The sequence below is a fragment of the Bombus fervidus genome, chromosome 13 (genome assembly GCF_041682495.2).
Source record: "Bombus fervidus isolate BK054 chromosome 13, iyBomFerv1, whole genome shotgun sequence".
Taxonomy (NCBI): Eukaryota; Metazoa; Arthropoda; class Insecta; order Hymenoptera; family Apidae; genus Bombus; species Bombus fervidus.
The window spans coordinates 7,223,153-7,241,317 of NC_091529.1; the positions used below are offsets into that span (position 1 = coordinate 7,223,153).

Below are 18,165 nucleotides of genomic sequence, written 5' to 3' on the forward strand. Positions count from 1 at the left end.
CGCTTTTTAACTCGTTCTACCGTTACAAGATTTTCCCTGGCCCGTTGTAGAAACTACAAGCTATTCTTTCACGGTCGAAAGCCGTGCTTATTATATGGCAGGCTCGTTATTTGCGTTTTGGAGCGAATCCTCTCCGCCAACTTCCATTTTCCTTTCACTTCGACCCGGAATTAGGAATTTCGATGCAAAATTCTTCGATCCGAAATTAATTACGTTGCACTTGCCTTCTTTCCATCATTTCCGACCTGTTTGCATCTCTTTAACGTCAAAGAATATCTCGATCTTCGATAAAATATGAAGAAATTGTTATCGACGTACGTCATTTTTTCGTTCAATTTTACGTTAAATATTTTCTTGACTCGTTGAAAAATGTCTATGTTTGCTGAAGTAAGAGCAAGATTGAAGCATAAAGATTCGAGTATCGCAACGGGATTAGGAATTGGATGCATAAGTGGTTAATCGCTACTGTAAAATTATACAGTTGTCTACGAAAGTATTCAAACACTTACAGAAGTTTTTAATAGATATATTATCAGTGTTGCTCGTGGCACACTTTGAAACCAGCCTTGTGTGGAGACTTCTATCTTGATAAGATAAATAAATATATTATGAATCTGCACGTACATTTCTCTGTTTATCTTTCTGCATTGAAAAAAATATGGAATATAGCAATTACTAATCAATTTTATCGAATAACAGGAACTCGATCGATCTAATCGCTAACAACAATAGGTTACGGTACATAATCACCTAACACCCGTAGTTTCTCCCATATCTAAAAACGCGTATCTTCCAATGATTCATGTATTATAGTATTGTTAATAGTACTTTATATCGAAAGCAATCAAGCTTAATCTTCACACTCATCATCGATCTATCGTAAAACTTTTAAAAATAATTTCTATGAAGAGCAATCTAACCTAGATAATTCTAGCTTGCGTGCAATTTTCCACGATAATAATAGAATTCAATGAAAGAGACAAACGTAATCGAAATAGCAGACAAACAGGTAGAACGTGTGCAATTGCTGTGCAATTTTCTATGACTGGTATATTGTCGCGCGCACCTATGCATACGCAGCTGGCACACGTGTAGACTTAATTTTTTAAACATGATTATCTCGTCACGCTTATCCAGCAAGAGGTCACGATACACTATCTCCAATAAATATGTAGCCATTAATTATGCTACGGATTATTTTGCGCAGCCAATTGTACGCTCAATTACTTAATAGCCAGCTGATGTGGATTACTCCGCGACGGCCGGTACACTGTGGGAAAACTGCCTTCAACCAGTCGAACACCGCAATACATTACGGCGAAACCAATACCCATTGGTAAATAGATATTTATGACGCGATACCGACCGACTGCCAACAAGTTTGATTCATCTCGACGAGCCGAACGCGTTCCAAGAACCACCGCGTTCGAGAGTTAATTGAGTTAGCGTCCAGTCGTGATAGGTGAGGTTAGGCGAGGTTAGGTTAGGTTAGCTTAGGTTAGGTTAGGTTTGTAGATATCGTTGGTGGTTTGATCGATGATACAGAAGAGTTTGGAATGTGAATTCCACGTTATAAGAAGGGAGAATTGTTTTGTAGAAAAGAAATACGTTTAGAGTTTTCAATATGGTTGAGGTTAGGTTTGCACGTATCTTTGATGGTTTGATTGATAGAAGATTTTGATATTGTATTCGAATTTGAATTCATACGATTACGGGATAGTCTGGTGAAAAAGGAATAACTTTCAAGTTCGTTGTATGATTGAGATCAGGTTTGCAGATATCTTTTATAAAAGTTACAGATAAAAAGATCAGCAAATGTAACAGTGAATGGTGAGATAAATGGGACAAACAGGTTTTCTATATGATTGAATTTAACTATGCAGATATCGTATGGTGGTTTGATTAATAATGAGAATTTAACATATCTGTATTTTGATTCATACGAATGTGATATAATCTGGTAAGAATGAAATAAATTTATGGTTTTCTAGTTGTTGTCTAAGTTTCCTAGTTGAGATTAGGATGGTAGAAACGATTGATGATCCACTAACTAGATAAAGTGCAACTGCTTAAGAATAGGAGAAACGGTTTCTATTCGAGCAAATTTCGCGTATGCAAGTGTCTCGTTTCGCTTTCGTGCAAATGCCACCAGCACTTTACGCCGAATAGAGCACACTTTCCATCGGCTAATCCGTCTCGACGGGCGTTTGAAGCGGAGCGTTTCAACGATTCAAATGTCCCGTCACAAGAGCATTGTGAATTGTGTGACACGACACCGACGCGACGTTTCGGTGACACTCGCTATTTGGTTTAATCTCGAGATAACAGGGCTTTGCGTTAGATATCGCGTTGTACAAATTGGCGTCCAAAGGACTTTGTGACCGCTGGAAATCCGATTTCAGTAGGTAAATTTGTAGCGGAGGATTTTATATCGAAATCAAAGTTAGAAAGATGCGGAGTGCAGGTAACGGATATAGTTTAGAAACTTGACTATTCGACAATTTTCAACTGGAACAATTGGAAATCGTAAAGTTGAAAAATCAGGATTGCGAAAAATTTGGTAATAGCAACGTTTCTTCGAAATATCTTGCTGGAAAAATTGACGAGCAGACAATTTTCCATTTGATAATTCGAAAATTGGAAAAATCATTGCAAATTGGAAAATTTAGGAAAGTTATCAATCGAAGAGGTTGCGAATCGGAAAAATTATCAACTGATGTAGGTCTCAGCTTTCAGAAATTGATAACATTGGCGATTCGAGCATTTGTCAACTAGAAAAATCCGGACCTGGGAACACTACCAATTGAGGGAATTAGGAATGAGGTAAATTATCAATTAAGGTAACGAGAAACGAGATGGAATTGCCAATTGAGGAAATTGGACGTTGACAAAACTAGAAATTGTACGGATTACGAACTGAGAAATTGAATTCCGTAGCATTCGGGAGAAAATTAATTTCTATTTCTGTATTACAAGTGTACATTTATTTTTACACCAGATATAGAACGGAATTCAAAAAAATATTATTTTTACAGATGATAGATTCAGTTTCCATTTCACTATCGTATTATTACATCCAACTGGGTCTCGATCAATCGCAAAAAGTTGCACGCCAATATACTTGCCATAGATCACGGTGATTAATCTTAATTACCGAAGCATAACGGAGATTGATAACAAACAACCGGTGAAAGATCAAACACGGCAATATGTCTGCCGGCCAATTGCTTCTTGTATTAATTAACATTCCTCTTCGTATATCACGACATATCTATCTCATTATTCCATAAACCCATCCACTAAAAATAATAACCGATAAGGATAAACTGTTCATACTACTACTCGTAATGTTACTAAAAATAAAGTTACTAAAAATAAACGACTTACAATAGGACAACCTAAACCCTGTAGAAATAAAGTACAAAATCGGTATTTTTATCAATACTACTTTTATCACTTTCTACTTTTCAACAAATACATTTCTAAAAACGCGTCAAAACCAACGTAAACTGTTTAGTAACCATCATTCAACGTAAATAAGATTATCAACCTTATCCAAAATATGATTGTCGAGAAAATAAACCTAACGTACGAAAGTATAGCAAACTTTTATTTTTATCAAATTTTACTCACGTGTGTGTCTATCTTTTAAAAATTTGCTTCAAAAGACAGGAAAGGGGATAATAAAAAAAATAAGACACAAAAGATTTAATAGGAAGAATTGTAAAGTAGTAGGACCTTTTGTTAGGCTGTCTACGTTTCCTGGAATCGTGTTTCTACTTCAGCTACCCTTCGCAAGGGTGGGAAATAGAGGCAAAACGATTTGTTGCCGGCTGGTCTAGCCGAATTTTTCTCGTTTCTTTTTTTCGGGGAATACCAGAAATAAACAGTCAGTCGTCCTTTCATCCGGCCTTTTTCACGTCTAAATATACCGATTCCTCCCCCTGGATGCAACACGGCGCATAGGGCTGCGCTGGAAAAACAATCGACCAAAATAGAATGTCGAGCGACCATGATGATGGTGCTGGAGACGACTGTCTAGGACCTTTGGGGATTTACATATCTTCAGTTGCCTTTTAATCCAGTTCCAAGTCGAATTCCTCTGACTAATCCACTGGATAATAGGTACAAGGTCTTTTCAGTTGATTTTGAACTCGTAATGACGTTTGAGGGTCTTTCGCAGGGCTCATAAGTCTTTTAGAACGTCGTGTAAAATTTTTTAGGAGTGAAAAAGTAAGATGTCATATCCGGAGTAGAGAATTGTCATCTCTTAGACCTTTTTCTTAAGTGTTTTATTTTATTTTGGTGTTTCTTTATGTTTCTTACTTTTTTTTAGGCAATTGTGGAGAGTTTGAAAAGTACTGGTAGCTTTAAATTATTTATTTTGAGATTTTTTAGAATCTTAAGATCAGATTCTTAGAATAATTGCAAAAGCAGGAGAAGAAATACCCAGTGCAAGGAAACAAAAATATACAAAGGCTATAATATCATTTGGATAATTTTCAATTTCAAGAAACGGTTCAACTCTGAGACGTGAATATTTAAAAAGATTATCACGAAATTAAAATCATAAAAGCTGACGTATATTGTGAAATCCTATAGGCCGACAAAACCATTCGAATAAGATTAAAAGGACAACGTTGTGAAAAAGTATCGCTTAAATAATTCTATAAAATTCTTTACATTGCGACAGAAACATATAGATGAGAAATAAAAGATTTAAATAAATGACCACAATGATAAAATTACACAATAAAGCCATCCATATCACACAAATCTTATAAGCCATAATTTCAAGAAGTAATAAATTATCACCAAACTAAAATAATAATGGATACTAATAAATATACGTAAAAAGATACCTTATTCCAAAAGAAAAGAGAAGTAAGAATTTGAATAAATCATCGTAACAATAAAATTATACGTATATATCGCACGAATTTTATAAACCACGAAGCTGTAATTTCAAAAAAAAGGCACTTCATCGTGAAAAAAGAAAAAGATCAGAGGTAAAATTACAAATGCACGCATACGTTATGCAAATGATGCAAATGATAACATCGTAACGTATATCTCATTGTGCACGCGCTGTGCACAAGATATCAAGCTCAGTCTACCACAACTATAGAGTTGCATAATTATGTACATGTGTCTATTAATGAACGCTAGTGATAAACTAGAATGAAGGGTTGATAAAAGTTAGCAGAAAAGATAGTCTTTCGATTAGATTCGTTCTTGTTGACTACAAAAATAGATTGGCCTTCCGAAAAGGATAATCAGTTGGCAAGGACGACTGGCTGAATATCTTTTTTGTATGCAAATGCATGTAAAATGGCCTAGAGTCGTAGATACAGCGGCGTACGTGGAAAACAAGAGATCCTGGGGCAGATAGGAAAACACGCGTGTCAGAATGCGGGTCGCGAACGATCACGTGTCCTTATTACGCGATTCCTGTGGCAGTTTCACGTCGTGGAATTTCTTATTCGCCGTTCTTTCCCGTACGAACGAACTGGATCAAATTTTGATAAAACCGGTCACAGGATATTTCGCGTTTTAAACGGTCTGGAAATGTGGGTTTGTAGTTTACGGGGTTGAACGAGTGAATTTTTATCCGCTGTTTTAGATTTTAGATTATTTCAGGCCAATGTTTTTTAAATCTTAATTATTTTAAATCACTGAAGATAAAATCGTAGAGGAATCTATGATATTGAGTTGGTAACTAAGTGATTGCGGATTTTGGCATTAGGTGGTATTGACAAAATCCGCAATCACTTAATTGCCAACTCAAAAATTCCTATGAGATCGTAATTCTCGATTCTTAATTGTATTAATCGATCACTGATCTAATTTCTGATACTTTTAGGTATCTTTTTAGGTATCAGGTAAATAGGCTAAGAAGGTGAAAAGTTTCATTAAAGGAAAAACACATAATTTAAAAAAAAGAAGACACTTGACATAAAGCTAATCGTAATAAAAATAACTTCAAACTAAACAAAATAAAGACTTTCGCCATAAAAATATATACAAGGCATCCCGCATTCTGCATTTGCAGACAATAAAAAGATCTTGTTTGTATATATATACTATCCTGTTCGACCGTGTTTCCGAGTTACAATAAATAATTCTATCGAAAGATGGATAATTGAAGTAATCTCACATACTTATTTACAAACGTAATCCAATATTTGGATGTTTGAAGCTGAATCTTGTATTCTGACCCTGTAAACACTTCCAGTCGATGATAAAACGTCCGCGGGTTTGCGTTCGTACGCAAGCAGATCGTTTTGAATTGAAAGTAGAATGAAATAAGACATGTATGAATGATCCTATGAACCTTTCATTATATAAGTTCTATTATTAAGAACATGAAGTTTTTTCAATCGTTTTCATACGTAGAATCCAGTCGACCAAGTGATTCATCGTTGCTGTGAGACACTCTGTATATAATATACTTGAAAAGATACTTGACCTAATATGAATTCCAATAAAACTAATTCCAAGGAAAGAGGAAAGAGATGTCATCAAGAAACTATATACGCAATTACTCGATATTAAAAAATGACACTCGGCCTAAAATAATTCTTGGTCGAGCAACAATCCCGAAATAGCTTCTAGCGAATCAACGACACGATTTAAGACGACAGTGATTTATCGGACAGCATCGTCCAAAACGAAGCAACATATATCCTCGGTGATTAGCCTGTTCCCTCTAAGCGTGACACAATTAATTTGCATGATTCGCGCGCGCGTCGATCGGGTAAGGACAAGCGTCGTTTAATCCCAATTACGGCGTCGGTTCGAGTTTCTGCCAACTGCTAATTGGTAAAAAATCATCTTCGTCCAGGAAAGCGATTCTTGGAAGTTGAAAAAGGGGGACATGCCGCGTTACGCGAGTCGAGACCTCGATGGAGCTGCCGTAAATTCTAATTCACTGTGAAAGAAGGAAGACAAGGAAAGCAGATGTCGACAATTGCGCTTGATTAATCCAATGCCTGGCCATTCTCTCTTGGAGGAGTCTTAATGAAACGGCTTCCTATTTTACCAACAGACGTCCTTATTACCGATTTACCAACTTTCCTTCGAGGTATGTCTCGTGTACCTGCAGTTTATTGCGATAGAAGCGATTAAATTGAAATTGACTGGATAATAAAGTTTCGAGTTAGGTGAGCTTGAATAGTTCGCGATTGTCTCCTTTTAGATCTCACTGAGACTCGCGGGATTCGTGAAAGGACATAATTAAAAATAAATTAAATATAATTAACAGTTTAATCCAATTAATTATAAACATCGTTCATGGAACGAGGATAACAAATCTCTTGACATCTAAAGTATTAACATTTTTCATTGAAAAGATTGGAATTAAAGAAGATTACAAATCGTAAAGATTGGAAATTGAAGTCTTAGTTCCAAGAAATCTTCTACTGATTAGAAGAAGCAATGATAGAGTAGAATAAGTCGAGTAAATAAGCAATCGGTTGATTAAGCAACGATAGTGAGACAGCTGGTATATAAACACGGCAGGTATAGTACAAGAACGGCGGTATGAAAGCAATTGTAAGCTAAATCCATTTCTGTATAAGCTGACAAGGCTGGTATTAAATAAATAAATAAGTAAATGTAGATTACGAGAATTAAAAATCTTTTACGATCTGGTACTCTCGCCGGCCAATATCTCAGATTCTTTTCAACAACCCTCCGCGAAAGCTGCGCGGACACGCAACACCCACGAGCACCTGCACTTTTCACGCAACCAAGCGCAGTTCACCTAAAGCTTGGCCCACGATCGTCCACCGCAGATCGCCATAGGTTGCGGCTTGTGGACTTGTGGAGCAGCCACAGACGGTTATCGTGACTCGTTATTAGCGATTGTCGTCGTTATAAATTCATGCCAGAGAAATATTTAGAGTAGGCAGCCGCGATAAAGGAGCAGACAAAGGGGCAACCGAGTCGGTACATCGGCTACTCGCCCCCGTTGCGCCAGCAAAGGATTACAGACATCTTTGTCTCTTTCTTCCTCTCTTTCTCTCTCTCTTCGATACGACCGAAGTCGCATAGAATTTCCAATCCTCGCGGCCTATTCGCGAATCACCTTCTGCGACTACGTAGACTTTACGAGCCGTGACGACAGCCAAGGTAGAAGAGAAGAGCGAGCTACGTAAATGGTAAACTGCGGATTTTTGATGCATTCGTAGAGGACTTTGAGATACAGAAGTGCACAGAATTGATACTAGATAATGTTGATATTCGATGGTTGGAATTTCTCAGTTTGATAATAATGGAATATTCAAAGAATTAAATGTAATTCGACATGAAAGCTAGATAGGAAGAAGCGAGTTCGATTCGGTGGTAATAGAAGATAAAAAGAAGAGACGAGCGTGGTTCAACAGCAATGGAAGATTTAGAGAATTGATTTCATTTAACAAAAGTAGATTACTCGCGTGGAACAATGATATATGAAAATGTTACAGAAATCGCAATGGGGAAAGGCACAGGGTCTGTAGAATTAAAACTGAGAATTTGATACCAGAACCATTTTTATAGATTTGACTCAACGATTTTGAGAAAAATATAGATTTGCGAAATTAGTTTGATGAAGATAATCGTTTGGAAATTAACATACAGTCCATTAGATGATGGCAAACCTGAAAGATTCGTGAAATTTATTCAGAAAAGTAGAACGTACTGGCAGTAGGTCGTTAAAAGATTAAGATTAAATCTATTTGCACTACAGCTTACTGGTGGCTTATCTCGCGATTAACACGATACAAGTCTGTATTACTAAACAGAAGTTGTAAACTGCTAAAAATACTTTGACAGTGACTGTGTGAGTAGAAGCGCCATTAAATTTCCCAATAACTGGTTTCAATATACGAAACGTTTATTGCCAGAATTAACCTCGGACACTTGGAAGGACTTAATGAAACCTATTAATGTACATAGTTGGTTCTACATTCTCTACCACTTAACGACAACTTTTCTGTGTGGTATTAATACCTAGCTTTAAAAGAACTTGTTCTATCTCTTCAATATTTTAAAATTCTCGACGTTATTAAACTATTTGACAATTTGAACTAAATTGATTGGTATTTTTCAAATGCAAGAATTTTAAAAATCTCGTGAAACGATTTTTGAGACATCCTCTATGCATCATGTTACGTACGATTCGTCTTCGTTCTCGAGATATAAACAGAAATACTGATAGTCGCCGTGTAAGGGCATTATTCTCGTACTCGCTGATACGAGCTGCATATTTTTATAACGATTATGTTTTGTATCGATAAGGGGGAAACATTGACCTCGTCAATAATATTTACACCGGACAGCGACGTTAATTAATCGCATTAAAAGTTAAATAGCTTGAATGTATCTGATTACAAACTCGTTCTTTTCTGCTTCACCATCGTATCTCGAAAACGAATTCTTTGCTCAAAATAGCCTCCCACACAACTTGGCAAAGTCCGTCGATTGAGATCTGCATGGAACAATATTTCAAATGACATACTTTTCTTTCTAATACGCTTTCGTATATTATGTGCATTCTGTGCACTTCTGCATCCGCAAATCTTCCAGAGAAGTACAAAAAACCGCAATCTATCTATATCGATAAAAAGAGCCTAATTGCGAATCTGATTCGGCGATTTTACGCGGCGTAACCGCGACAGCTCGCGAGGAGTCGAGTTCCAGCGATCGACTCCTCGTGGATCAGTGAAAGTCGAAGCAGCTACTCGCTGCTCGCGCTGCCGACAGCCAATCCGACACACGGGAGACTGCTCTATCAGCGCTGTTCAATGGCACACGCGATCGTGCGCGGCAGATACGAGACCCGTGTTTCTTTCGACACGCAGCCTTCCAACAGTTGCAACGCCACGGGGCTCCAATTTCGGCATTTAGTTTGACAGTTTGGCAAAGGATCGGGTGAGATCGTGTTGGCCACGTCGCTCCAACGCTTCGATTGTCTGCTTCGATTAGCTTACATACAGTGTTGCTCCGAGGTAATTAATCGGGCTGGATTTTCGTGAATTTTATAGAATCAAGAGGTGGCTGGATTTCAACCCTCTCGCTGCGACGACGTTGGTCGAATATTTATTAGAGAGTACAATTGAAGGGTTCGTAACAAAAACGATCATTAACTCCACACGTTTGCCTCTTCTTCTTTTTTTCTTTTTTTTGGAAATTGAAAGAATGCTCTTATTATATTCTGTAATTAATCGATTAATATCGTCGATATTGATATAATTATAGTAAGCGTATCTGTTACATAAACGAAGTTCTGAAAGCTCGATAGAGTTGCTTCGAAGAAATAACGACGTTAAATTCGTATGAACATCGTAGGCGGTTCAAGATATGCAAATATCATGATTATCATTAGAAACTCAAGCTGCGTAACTGGACAACTTATTTATCTTTCAATATCCAAATTTTTAAGCCATTTAGGTACATATATCCGACGGATAAAAACCAAATACTTCATACTCGTTACATTATGCAGGTGTACTTAGATACCTTTATCGAGACCGTTCGATCAGTAATTCAAACCTATCGAATCTGTTCATCTTAAACACACCCTGTAGTAGCAGCTGCCGGAGCGGGAAACATCGAAAAACCAACACGCAGAACGCGATCTTACTAAATGATACAATTATAGGTGTATCGATCGTTGGAAACATTTTGACGACTATACTTTATATTAAGATCAAGATACAGTCCCATTCCTAAGTATTAAGACACTTATGATCTTCGTATGAAATTCGACGATTGAGACGTTTCGAAGGTATCGATGGATTTTCTGAAAAGTCAGAATCGATGGAAATTGCAATGAACAAACGTGACAGCTACACGGCAAAGAAAAAGTTTATTATCAAACTGACGAGAGTATTACTGCACTCATCGTGAGATTCTTCTTATAATACATTGAATATTATAAAAATATTCGAACAAGATAATCGTTCGAGACCTTACAAGATAATAATTAGTTTGCTAATAACGATTGAAAGATACTTTGGTAATAAACTGTCCAATTTTCACGAGTGTCTCAATCGATAAGATTACATGCACGTAACCCGACAACGTGTTTATGACTTCGAATAGTTCTTCGAACGAGATAATAATTCCTGGACGTTTCGTTAATTACTTTAATAGCAACGATTAAAAGATGGTCTCGTGATAAACTCTCAGGTCTTCATGATACGTACTTCTGTAGCCGAGTGTATCGTTAAACTAGCCCCAGTTGACCATAAACCGAGCTAAGTTACGCCGCTATGATCGCAACCACGCGACGACCAGTTATTTCCACCCGATGCAAATTCGCCTTTTATCTGGATTGTAAATTCCGTGAAATTTATCGCAGATTCTTCCAGCCAGTACCCTCCCTTTGCAACGCGGATATCGTTTCTGTTTTGCACGCCTATTCGCCCGTAACCCTAAACTAAAACGCGATAGAATAGAAACGAATATCGATGGTGGCGTGGTTAATAATAATCGGCATTCCAGTTGCAGACGGTGATTTTTCACGGTTTTCGCGACCATTCGGATCCGGCCTAATGATCGCCTCCGGTTCCAATACTCGCCACGACATTCTCCACTTCTGCCTTTGCTCTCCAAATGCTTTATCGCGCGCAAAAGCACGTCGAGAACTCGTTTCGAGAGCTCGATGTGGACCTTTGATTATTTTACTGAGGAATTCGTTCAACGGTTTTACCACGCGCTGGCTCGTGCAAGAATTCCAATTATGAGGCTACCGTTTTGCCTGTTAGCAATCTATCGCTCGAAAATTTTCACGTTTCGATCTTTTCCAGGATACGGTTTTTTTTACGGTTGAGTGTTTTTAGGAACAGACGAAAGTGCATCTGAAAGAATAAAAGTTGCGTTCGAGGAATTCTTCTCCGTTTTATTAAAATTCCACTTTTCATTTCTGTATGTTGTTAGAGAGATAGAGACAGGGTTGTTACTTTTAAAACTTCAAATTCTAGAATATTACACGTAACGATTCAGATTGTTAAATATCATTCTGTATCTTGTATTTCCTCTTATTTTACGTTTACTAAATTTTAATATTTAATCAACAGTTTGGAAACTAATACTTTTACTCTTTACCGTTACTCTTATGTTGTTTTCATAGTGAGAATAAAAGTGTCGTTGTTCGCACAATTTCTGGTTTTTTCGTCCAGTCGCGGGGAGACGCGATCGCGTTGAAGCGCGTCAACGGGAGTCGTAAATTCCCGTTACGATTATAACAATCGACACGACGAACAGGTCGATCTCCTTATTTCTTGTGGAATAATAGGGGTGTGGATTTTCAACAATCTATTACACTTATTATTGCGCCGCGTCGGAAGATATATTTGATAATTGTATACTTGCTAGTTGCTTCGTATAAGCAAAAAGTAGATTAAGTTAATATCGCGTAGACCGTGGTGAGACTTAAGTTTGCAGCAACGGTAGAGGACTACGTCGAGATTGAAAGAACGATAGATTTGACTGGTCTAAATGTGTAGTAATAGTAGATGACCGCGCTGAGATGGAAAAAACAGTAGATGACTGCTGTAAGGATAAGACCGTTGACTTGACTACACGAAGATTGGAAGGACAGTAGAAGACCCGTCTCGTACTATTAAGAAGGACAGCTCGGTGTGGGTACCTGTTTGAACTAAGAATGAGGATTCGTTGTTTACACTTTTCGGTAGAAAAGCGAGGGTAACGATTGGTTATAGCCAACGACAATAAATAAAAATATATGAGGAGAAAGTCTCCTGCAGTTGTGGCTCATGGGTGTCCTTGTTCATGGGAAACACCCGCTATTTCGGTAGACAAACATCCGCTTTCTCCGTAATTTGTAAGAAGGTGCAATAAACAGAAGGACTGTTTCAAGGACCATCCATAAACCGAAAATACTTATATGAATAGAGATTAAGCTAAAAAGATTCGGTTTATGGTGGTTGCTTAGGTTTATTGCGGGTCAGTGTAACGATGTGTAGGCCTTGACGACCAGACCATGAGGGACGTCGCACGGACCATCTCACGCGACGTAATAATTTCACTGGAAGCTATATTAGAAGAGAATCTAAGAAATCTAAAAGAGAATCTAAAAAGAAGGAGAATCTAATCGCGAAATTAGAAGAGAATCTAAGAAAGTTCAAAGATCTCGAGCTACGTTCTAAAATAAGAAACAACTTATTAATTGAAAACAGAAGACCGGGAGAATCGACGGTTCGCAACCGTGATTCTCAGTAGCTTCTTGAAAATTCTACGCGTGAGTAACGTGAAAACGGCGCGTGCAACAAATACACACACTTATACGACTATTAATACAGTGAAGTGTTAAATGGAAATGCATAGAGGCCGCATGGGGCACGTAGTTTGGTCGCGGATCGTGAAACAGAGGAAGAAGGATGCGTGTGACGTCCACCGGAAGCTGTTGCTTCAACGCCACTTGAATTATGAATTAAGTCGGCGCGTGCAAGAAACTCTGTGACACGATGAGGAGCGGCTGAAACGAGCTACTTGGTGCCCCTATTTTCCTCTTTTCTTTCCTTTTAAATTTAAACCGTTGCGGCGATAAAACGAAAACGTTTATTCTTTCGTTATTCTACCATAAGTCGAGTTCTTAAATATCTGAAATGCTATAACTACAAACTGTTACTACAATAAAACAGGATCTGTTTACTAATAATTTTCCTATTGTACTCTTTAACACACAATTCTAAATATATTACAATCTACCAATCATTTAATAACCGGAAATGCCGCGGTAATAAAATTGACTTATGACACGATCAAACGGAATTGAATTTCCTTTTAACAAGACTTCCTTCACCTTACAAATACTGAAAGTCCTCACAATACTATAAACCCGCTTTACGATACGTCTCTAAAGCAAATAATTGTAAATTACGCACACATACACGGTGAGTCAAAAGTTACACTTTTGAGAGACAAAAGCCTAAAATCGAACCTTCGTCCTATTCCTTTTTCAATTCACCGTGCACGTAGATATCTTCTCTTTACTTCGCGATACATAGTCGTGGGGGAATTGAACGCACCTTGTTTTCTGTGATAAGAAACGAAAAAGAAACAGAGAAGAAATAAACAAATAAGGTACTACCGTTGGCAAACATAAGAGATAAGATTGATCATTGATCGAAATGGGGGCAAACTCTTAATTTTTACTTGCCAAACTTAGATTGACGTTCTTCCATAGTAATTTGCGTAGAATTTCTTCAATTTCCACGCGCGCGTACCTACTTTTTTTTTTGAATTTTTGATTTTACACGAAATGTTCCTATACACACGTCTATCAATGTTATATTTATCGAATCTTATCCCATATAAATTCTACATGTCGATTTTTATCTACTATGATATTAAGTTTCATTATAAAATTGTATTAAATTTTACACCGTGCGACTAAAGCAATCTAGAAAAAATAGTCGTATCTTACGAATGTTGATAAATTCATTGCAAATAGAAGATAGTGAACTATGTGTATGCGTGCAGCTTTTACTTTTCCTTTCATAAATCATAATTTTGATATATCGTCGTGTATACAGGGTAGTTTATCCGTTTCATGGTTCTATTTAGGTCTACCCTGTATATAGTTTCATACATACGCGCGAAGATAGACAGTTGGAGCTAGTTTATATGTACTTCTGGGAATGTATAAATCGTTCTACGGCCACTTACTTTGCAAAGAGCGACGCCGGTGTCCAACCTGTCCATAAAATTGTCAACGTTGATTCTCAGCTCCGGATACAGCGCGTTCAACCACTCGGCCAGGTCCTCTTTCATCGCGATCAAATACTCCTCCGAGGATTTGAAGGGCCTGTAAGACCTCGCCTCCAGAAGCACCGACATATTGCTTGGTCGATACCTGAAACACCAAGTGATCCTGCTTATCACATGCTTGTCAAATTTTTGCTTTTATCGTTATATTACGCATGAAATTTCCAAGTATTTAATTTTGAATAACAATAGCCACCAAACGATGACTTTATTATTCTTTATATATATGTGGAATTCATTTTAGATATTTAATTTAGATTAACAGAATAAGTAGATTATTAACCAGTTAACTGCGTTCGACGTGTATACTCGTCGTTGTTTGATTTTATCTGCGCACCCCGTAAGGTATTTTTGAAACTAAATTCCGCAGCTAACAAGTTAAATTATTTTCCGTAATAATAATAGAATAAACGATTGCAAATAAATGAAATTGCATATATAATTTTTTAGTATTAAAGAAAATAATATCTTCGTAGTGTATAATTAATAAAGTATAGAAGTATATCATTAGAAAAATATCATTACTGTCTAATCGTTTCAACTATGATGCAGAAACGCTACACTTCCAAATATACTATACTCATATTGCACATATATTGTTTATGAATTTGTTTTTATTTCTCTGCAATTGTCCGTCCTTTTTACTTTATTAGAAGTGGAAGTCGATCGAGCACGAACGTTTAATTCAGTCCGATTTTATTTATAGATTGGTTTATGGATACGAGTGGGTCGCGGCTGATTGAATATGAACGGTTATGGGCTTTGCGGTTAGCATGTGCATACTGTGTGGTAGGTGTTTAAATGTCTTTTTATCGGCTGTGAGATTCGTGATTACATATACGCGAATTTAGGTGTTTCTACGATCTTAGCAAATTTGTTAACTACCTCGTCGATACTTCGTTAAATAACAACAGACTTTAATCGTTAATCGTTAAAGGAGCGCATAAAATTATACAGAAACTATTCCAATTAACTGTAGGATATCTTAAAACTATATTTAATAATACAGACTAAATCGTATTAAAAATATTAAACACCAATGAGTGGAAATATTAATTTAAAAAGAAAGTATTTAAAAAGACTAAAAAGGGAACAATTAATTCATCAAACCTTCTCTTTCATAAAGGTGCACGGAAATACTCAAATGAAGCTAAACCGATAATTACAGGTCCGGCTGGAACAAAGTATCCCAATAGGATCATTTATCAGCGAACACAATTTGCAATTATAATACGACAGACCGTTTTCCCAAGCCGGACGATCCACCAGTAACCGATTGAACGACGTGTCAGAGTGAAACACATTGTCGATGAACAATAAAATTTCGAGGGATTTGCAAGACAATGGCCTGGCCTGGCCTGGTCGTTTGCTTGTATCGTCCTAGAGAAAATTCTCCCCTCTGGTGGCTACTACCGGTTAAACCACCCCAGAAAACGCTATCGAACAATGTGGCCAAACTCGTGCTATATCCCGCTCGAAACTCCCCTGGCTACCCCTATAAATTTCCATTGGTCTCATAAAACGATGGACCCGCCGGTGCGATTGCCCCTTTCCAAACGAACGTTCGGCTTTGAAGGGCCGATTATGACGAGCTACGGGACCATCAGGCCTTTCTATGTGCTTTTACATTAACGAAATACGATCTCTTCTCTCTTGTCTAGTTTATTCTTTATTCACAGAGTACAATTAAATTAAGTTAAATTTTGAAACCGGTCGTTTGACCGGGCCTGGTAAAGTTAATGTTAATCCACAAACAATGGAATTGATTATTAATCGTTAGTAAGGTAAAACCAATCTATGAAAGCAATTGTCGAACATTTTCAAGTCAACGAAAGCTATTCCAGACGATTTCAGAAGTGAGAAAAATTATTTTTCGCTACCGTTGTAATAAATCATTCCACCAACTACAGAACGAATGTCCAATAATTCCAAGTCAACGAAAACGACTGTTAATAATTTCAAAACGTAACAGAAACGATTCCTGGCCAAGTTAATAAAAAGATACCTAATCAGTCAACGAAAAAAAGGCAACAAATCGTTCCATTATATCGCCATTCAACCCTAACCTCAGACTCCTATCGTCTCGACCAGGAATCTAAAAAATTTCTGAACAATGAGAATCACTGTCATAGAATCGCAGTACAAACGCTTCACCGACCATCAATCCCAATAAAAAGCTAACGAAGAGTACAATAGAGGCGGAAAATACGAACAGAGAAAACGAATAAAGAGAAGGGAGGAAAGGAAGCAAGGGAAGAAACGCAGCAGAAAGGAGACGCGACTCGAGAGGGAAGAAATCATAAAGGCGAGGTCGATGGTTCGTGAGCCAACATCGGCGATTGTGGATTACAGGCTGGCAAAAGGTGGCTTTAAAATGTCACCCGTCTCGTGTTTCCCTCGGCTGCAACAAGCGTGACTTACTCGTCGTTTACACAGCGTATCTATCCCGTAAGCTCTTCAGGGGACCCCGTGGTTCACGTGCTAACAGGTGTTTTCTTCTTAAATGGCAAAGTGCGAAACTTACGTCTCTCTAGGAGTTTTCTTTCTATGAAAACGTTGTTACAGTTATAAGCGAAATTCCATGGGTTGTGATATTGTGAATTCATGGTTAATGTCGAATTATTGTTCGTTTCACTGGTTGTAGAATTTTCTAAAGATCTGTTTGACAGATCCTTGACATTTCCTTGAGAAATGCAGGTCACGTTAAGAGATGTTAAGATCGACTAGCTTTTCATTGATGTATACATTTCGAGGAACGTTGCAAGAATCATTTATACGATGTGAAGATATATCTGCATTTATCAACAAATGAGCTAAATAAATGACTCTTTGGTTAGATAGACGTGCTCTTTTAAGAAAATCCGAACGAACTTGTTACTCCATTCATTATATACAATATTTCATCATCAAACCGGTGAAGAATACAGATGCCCTTTAAACAAGATAATATCCAAACTAAGAACGATCATCTAATGTTTAACAATTTTAAAACGTCTACCACAAAGTCTTAACTTCAGTCGCCTAAAGCTTCAAACATTCTAAAAAAAAAAAAAAACATCTATACCATCGACATAATTCGCAAAGTAATCAACCCTACGCAAAACTTTCTCACATCGAAGTGACAAGGACTGCAGGTGAAAAGATATGAAGACTTTATGGCTCGTTTTACGAGCTACTTTCAATGAAAACTATACGCGGAGTTGGAAAATTTCAATTGGACACGGCGAGGAGGCGAGGATGCAGGAAGTGGTGTGTCACGATGTAAAACGAGGCACGCTCGTTTCCATACACCTACCAGCGTGGCGCGAGCGAGCAACGCTTTCACAAAGTTGTGGCAAAACGCGATCGCTATCTCGCGGTAATTCCCCGAGAGTGCGAGCGGCGTGT

The 18,165-nt window shown here is 37.5% G+C and overlaps 1 protein-coding gene across 2 annotated transcripts in view; it reads right to left on the minus strand.

Moving 5' to 3' along the window:
* Positions 1-18,165, minus strand: part of LOC139993864 (GAS2-like protein pickled eggs) — an 89,321-nt gene that overhangs the window by 54,433 nt on the left and 16,723 nt on the right. For both annotated transcript variants that reach the window (XM_072015985.1, XM_072015986.1), the window contains exon 2: positions 14,680-14,866. In XM_072015985.1, coding sequence (XP_071872086.1) covers positions 14,680-14,850 — 171 coding nt within the window. In that variant the 5' untranslated portion in view covers positions 14,851-14,866. The remainder of the gene's footprint in view (positions 1-14,679; positions 14,867-18,165) is intronic.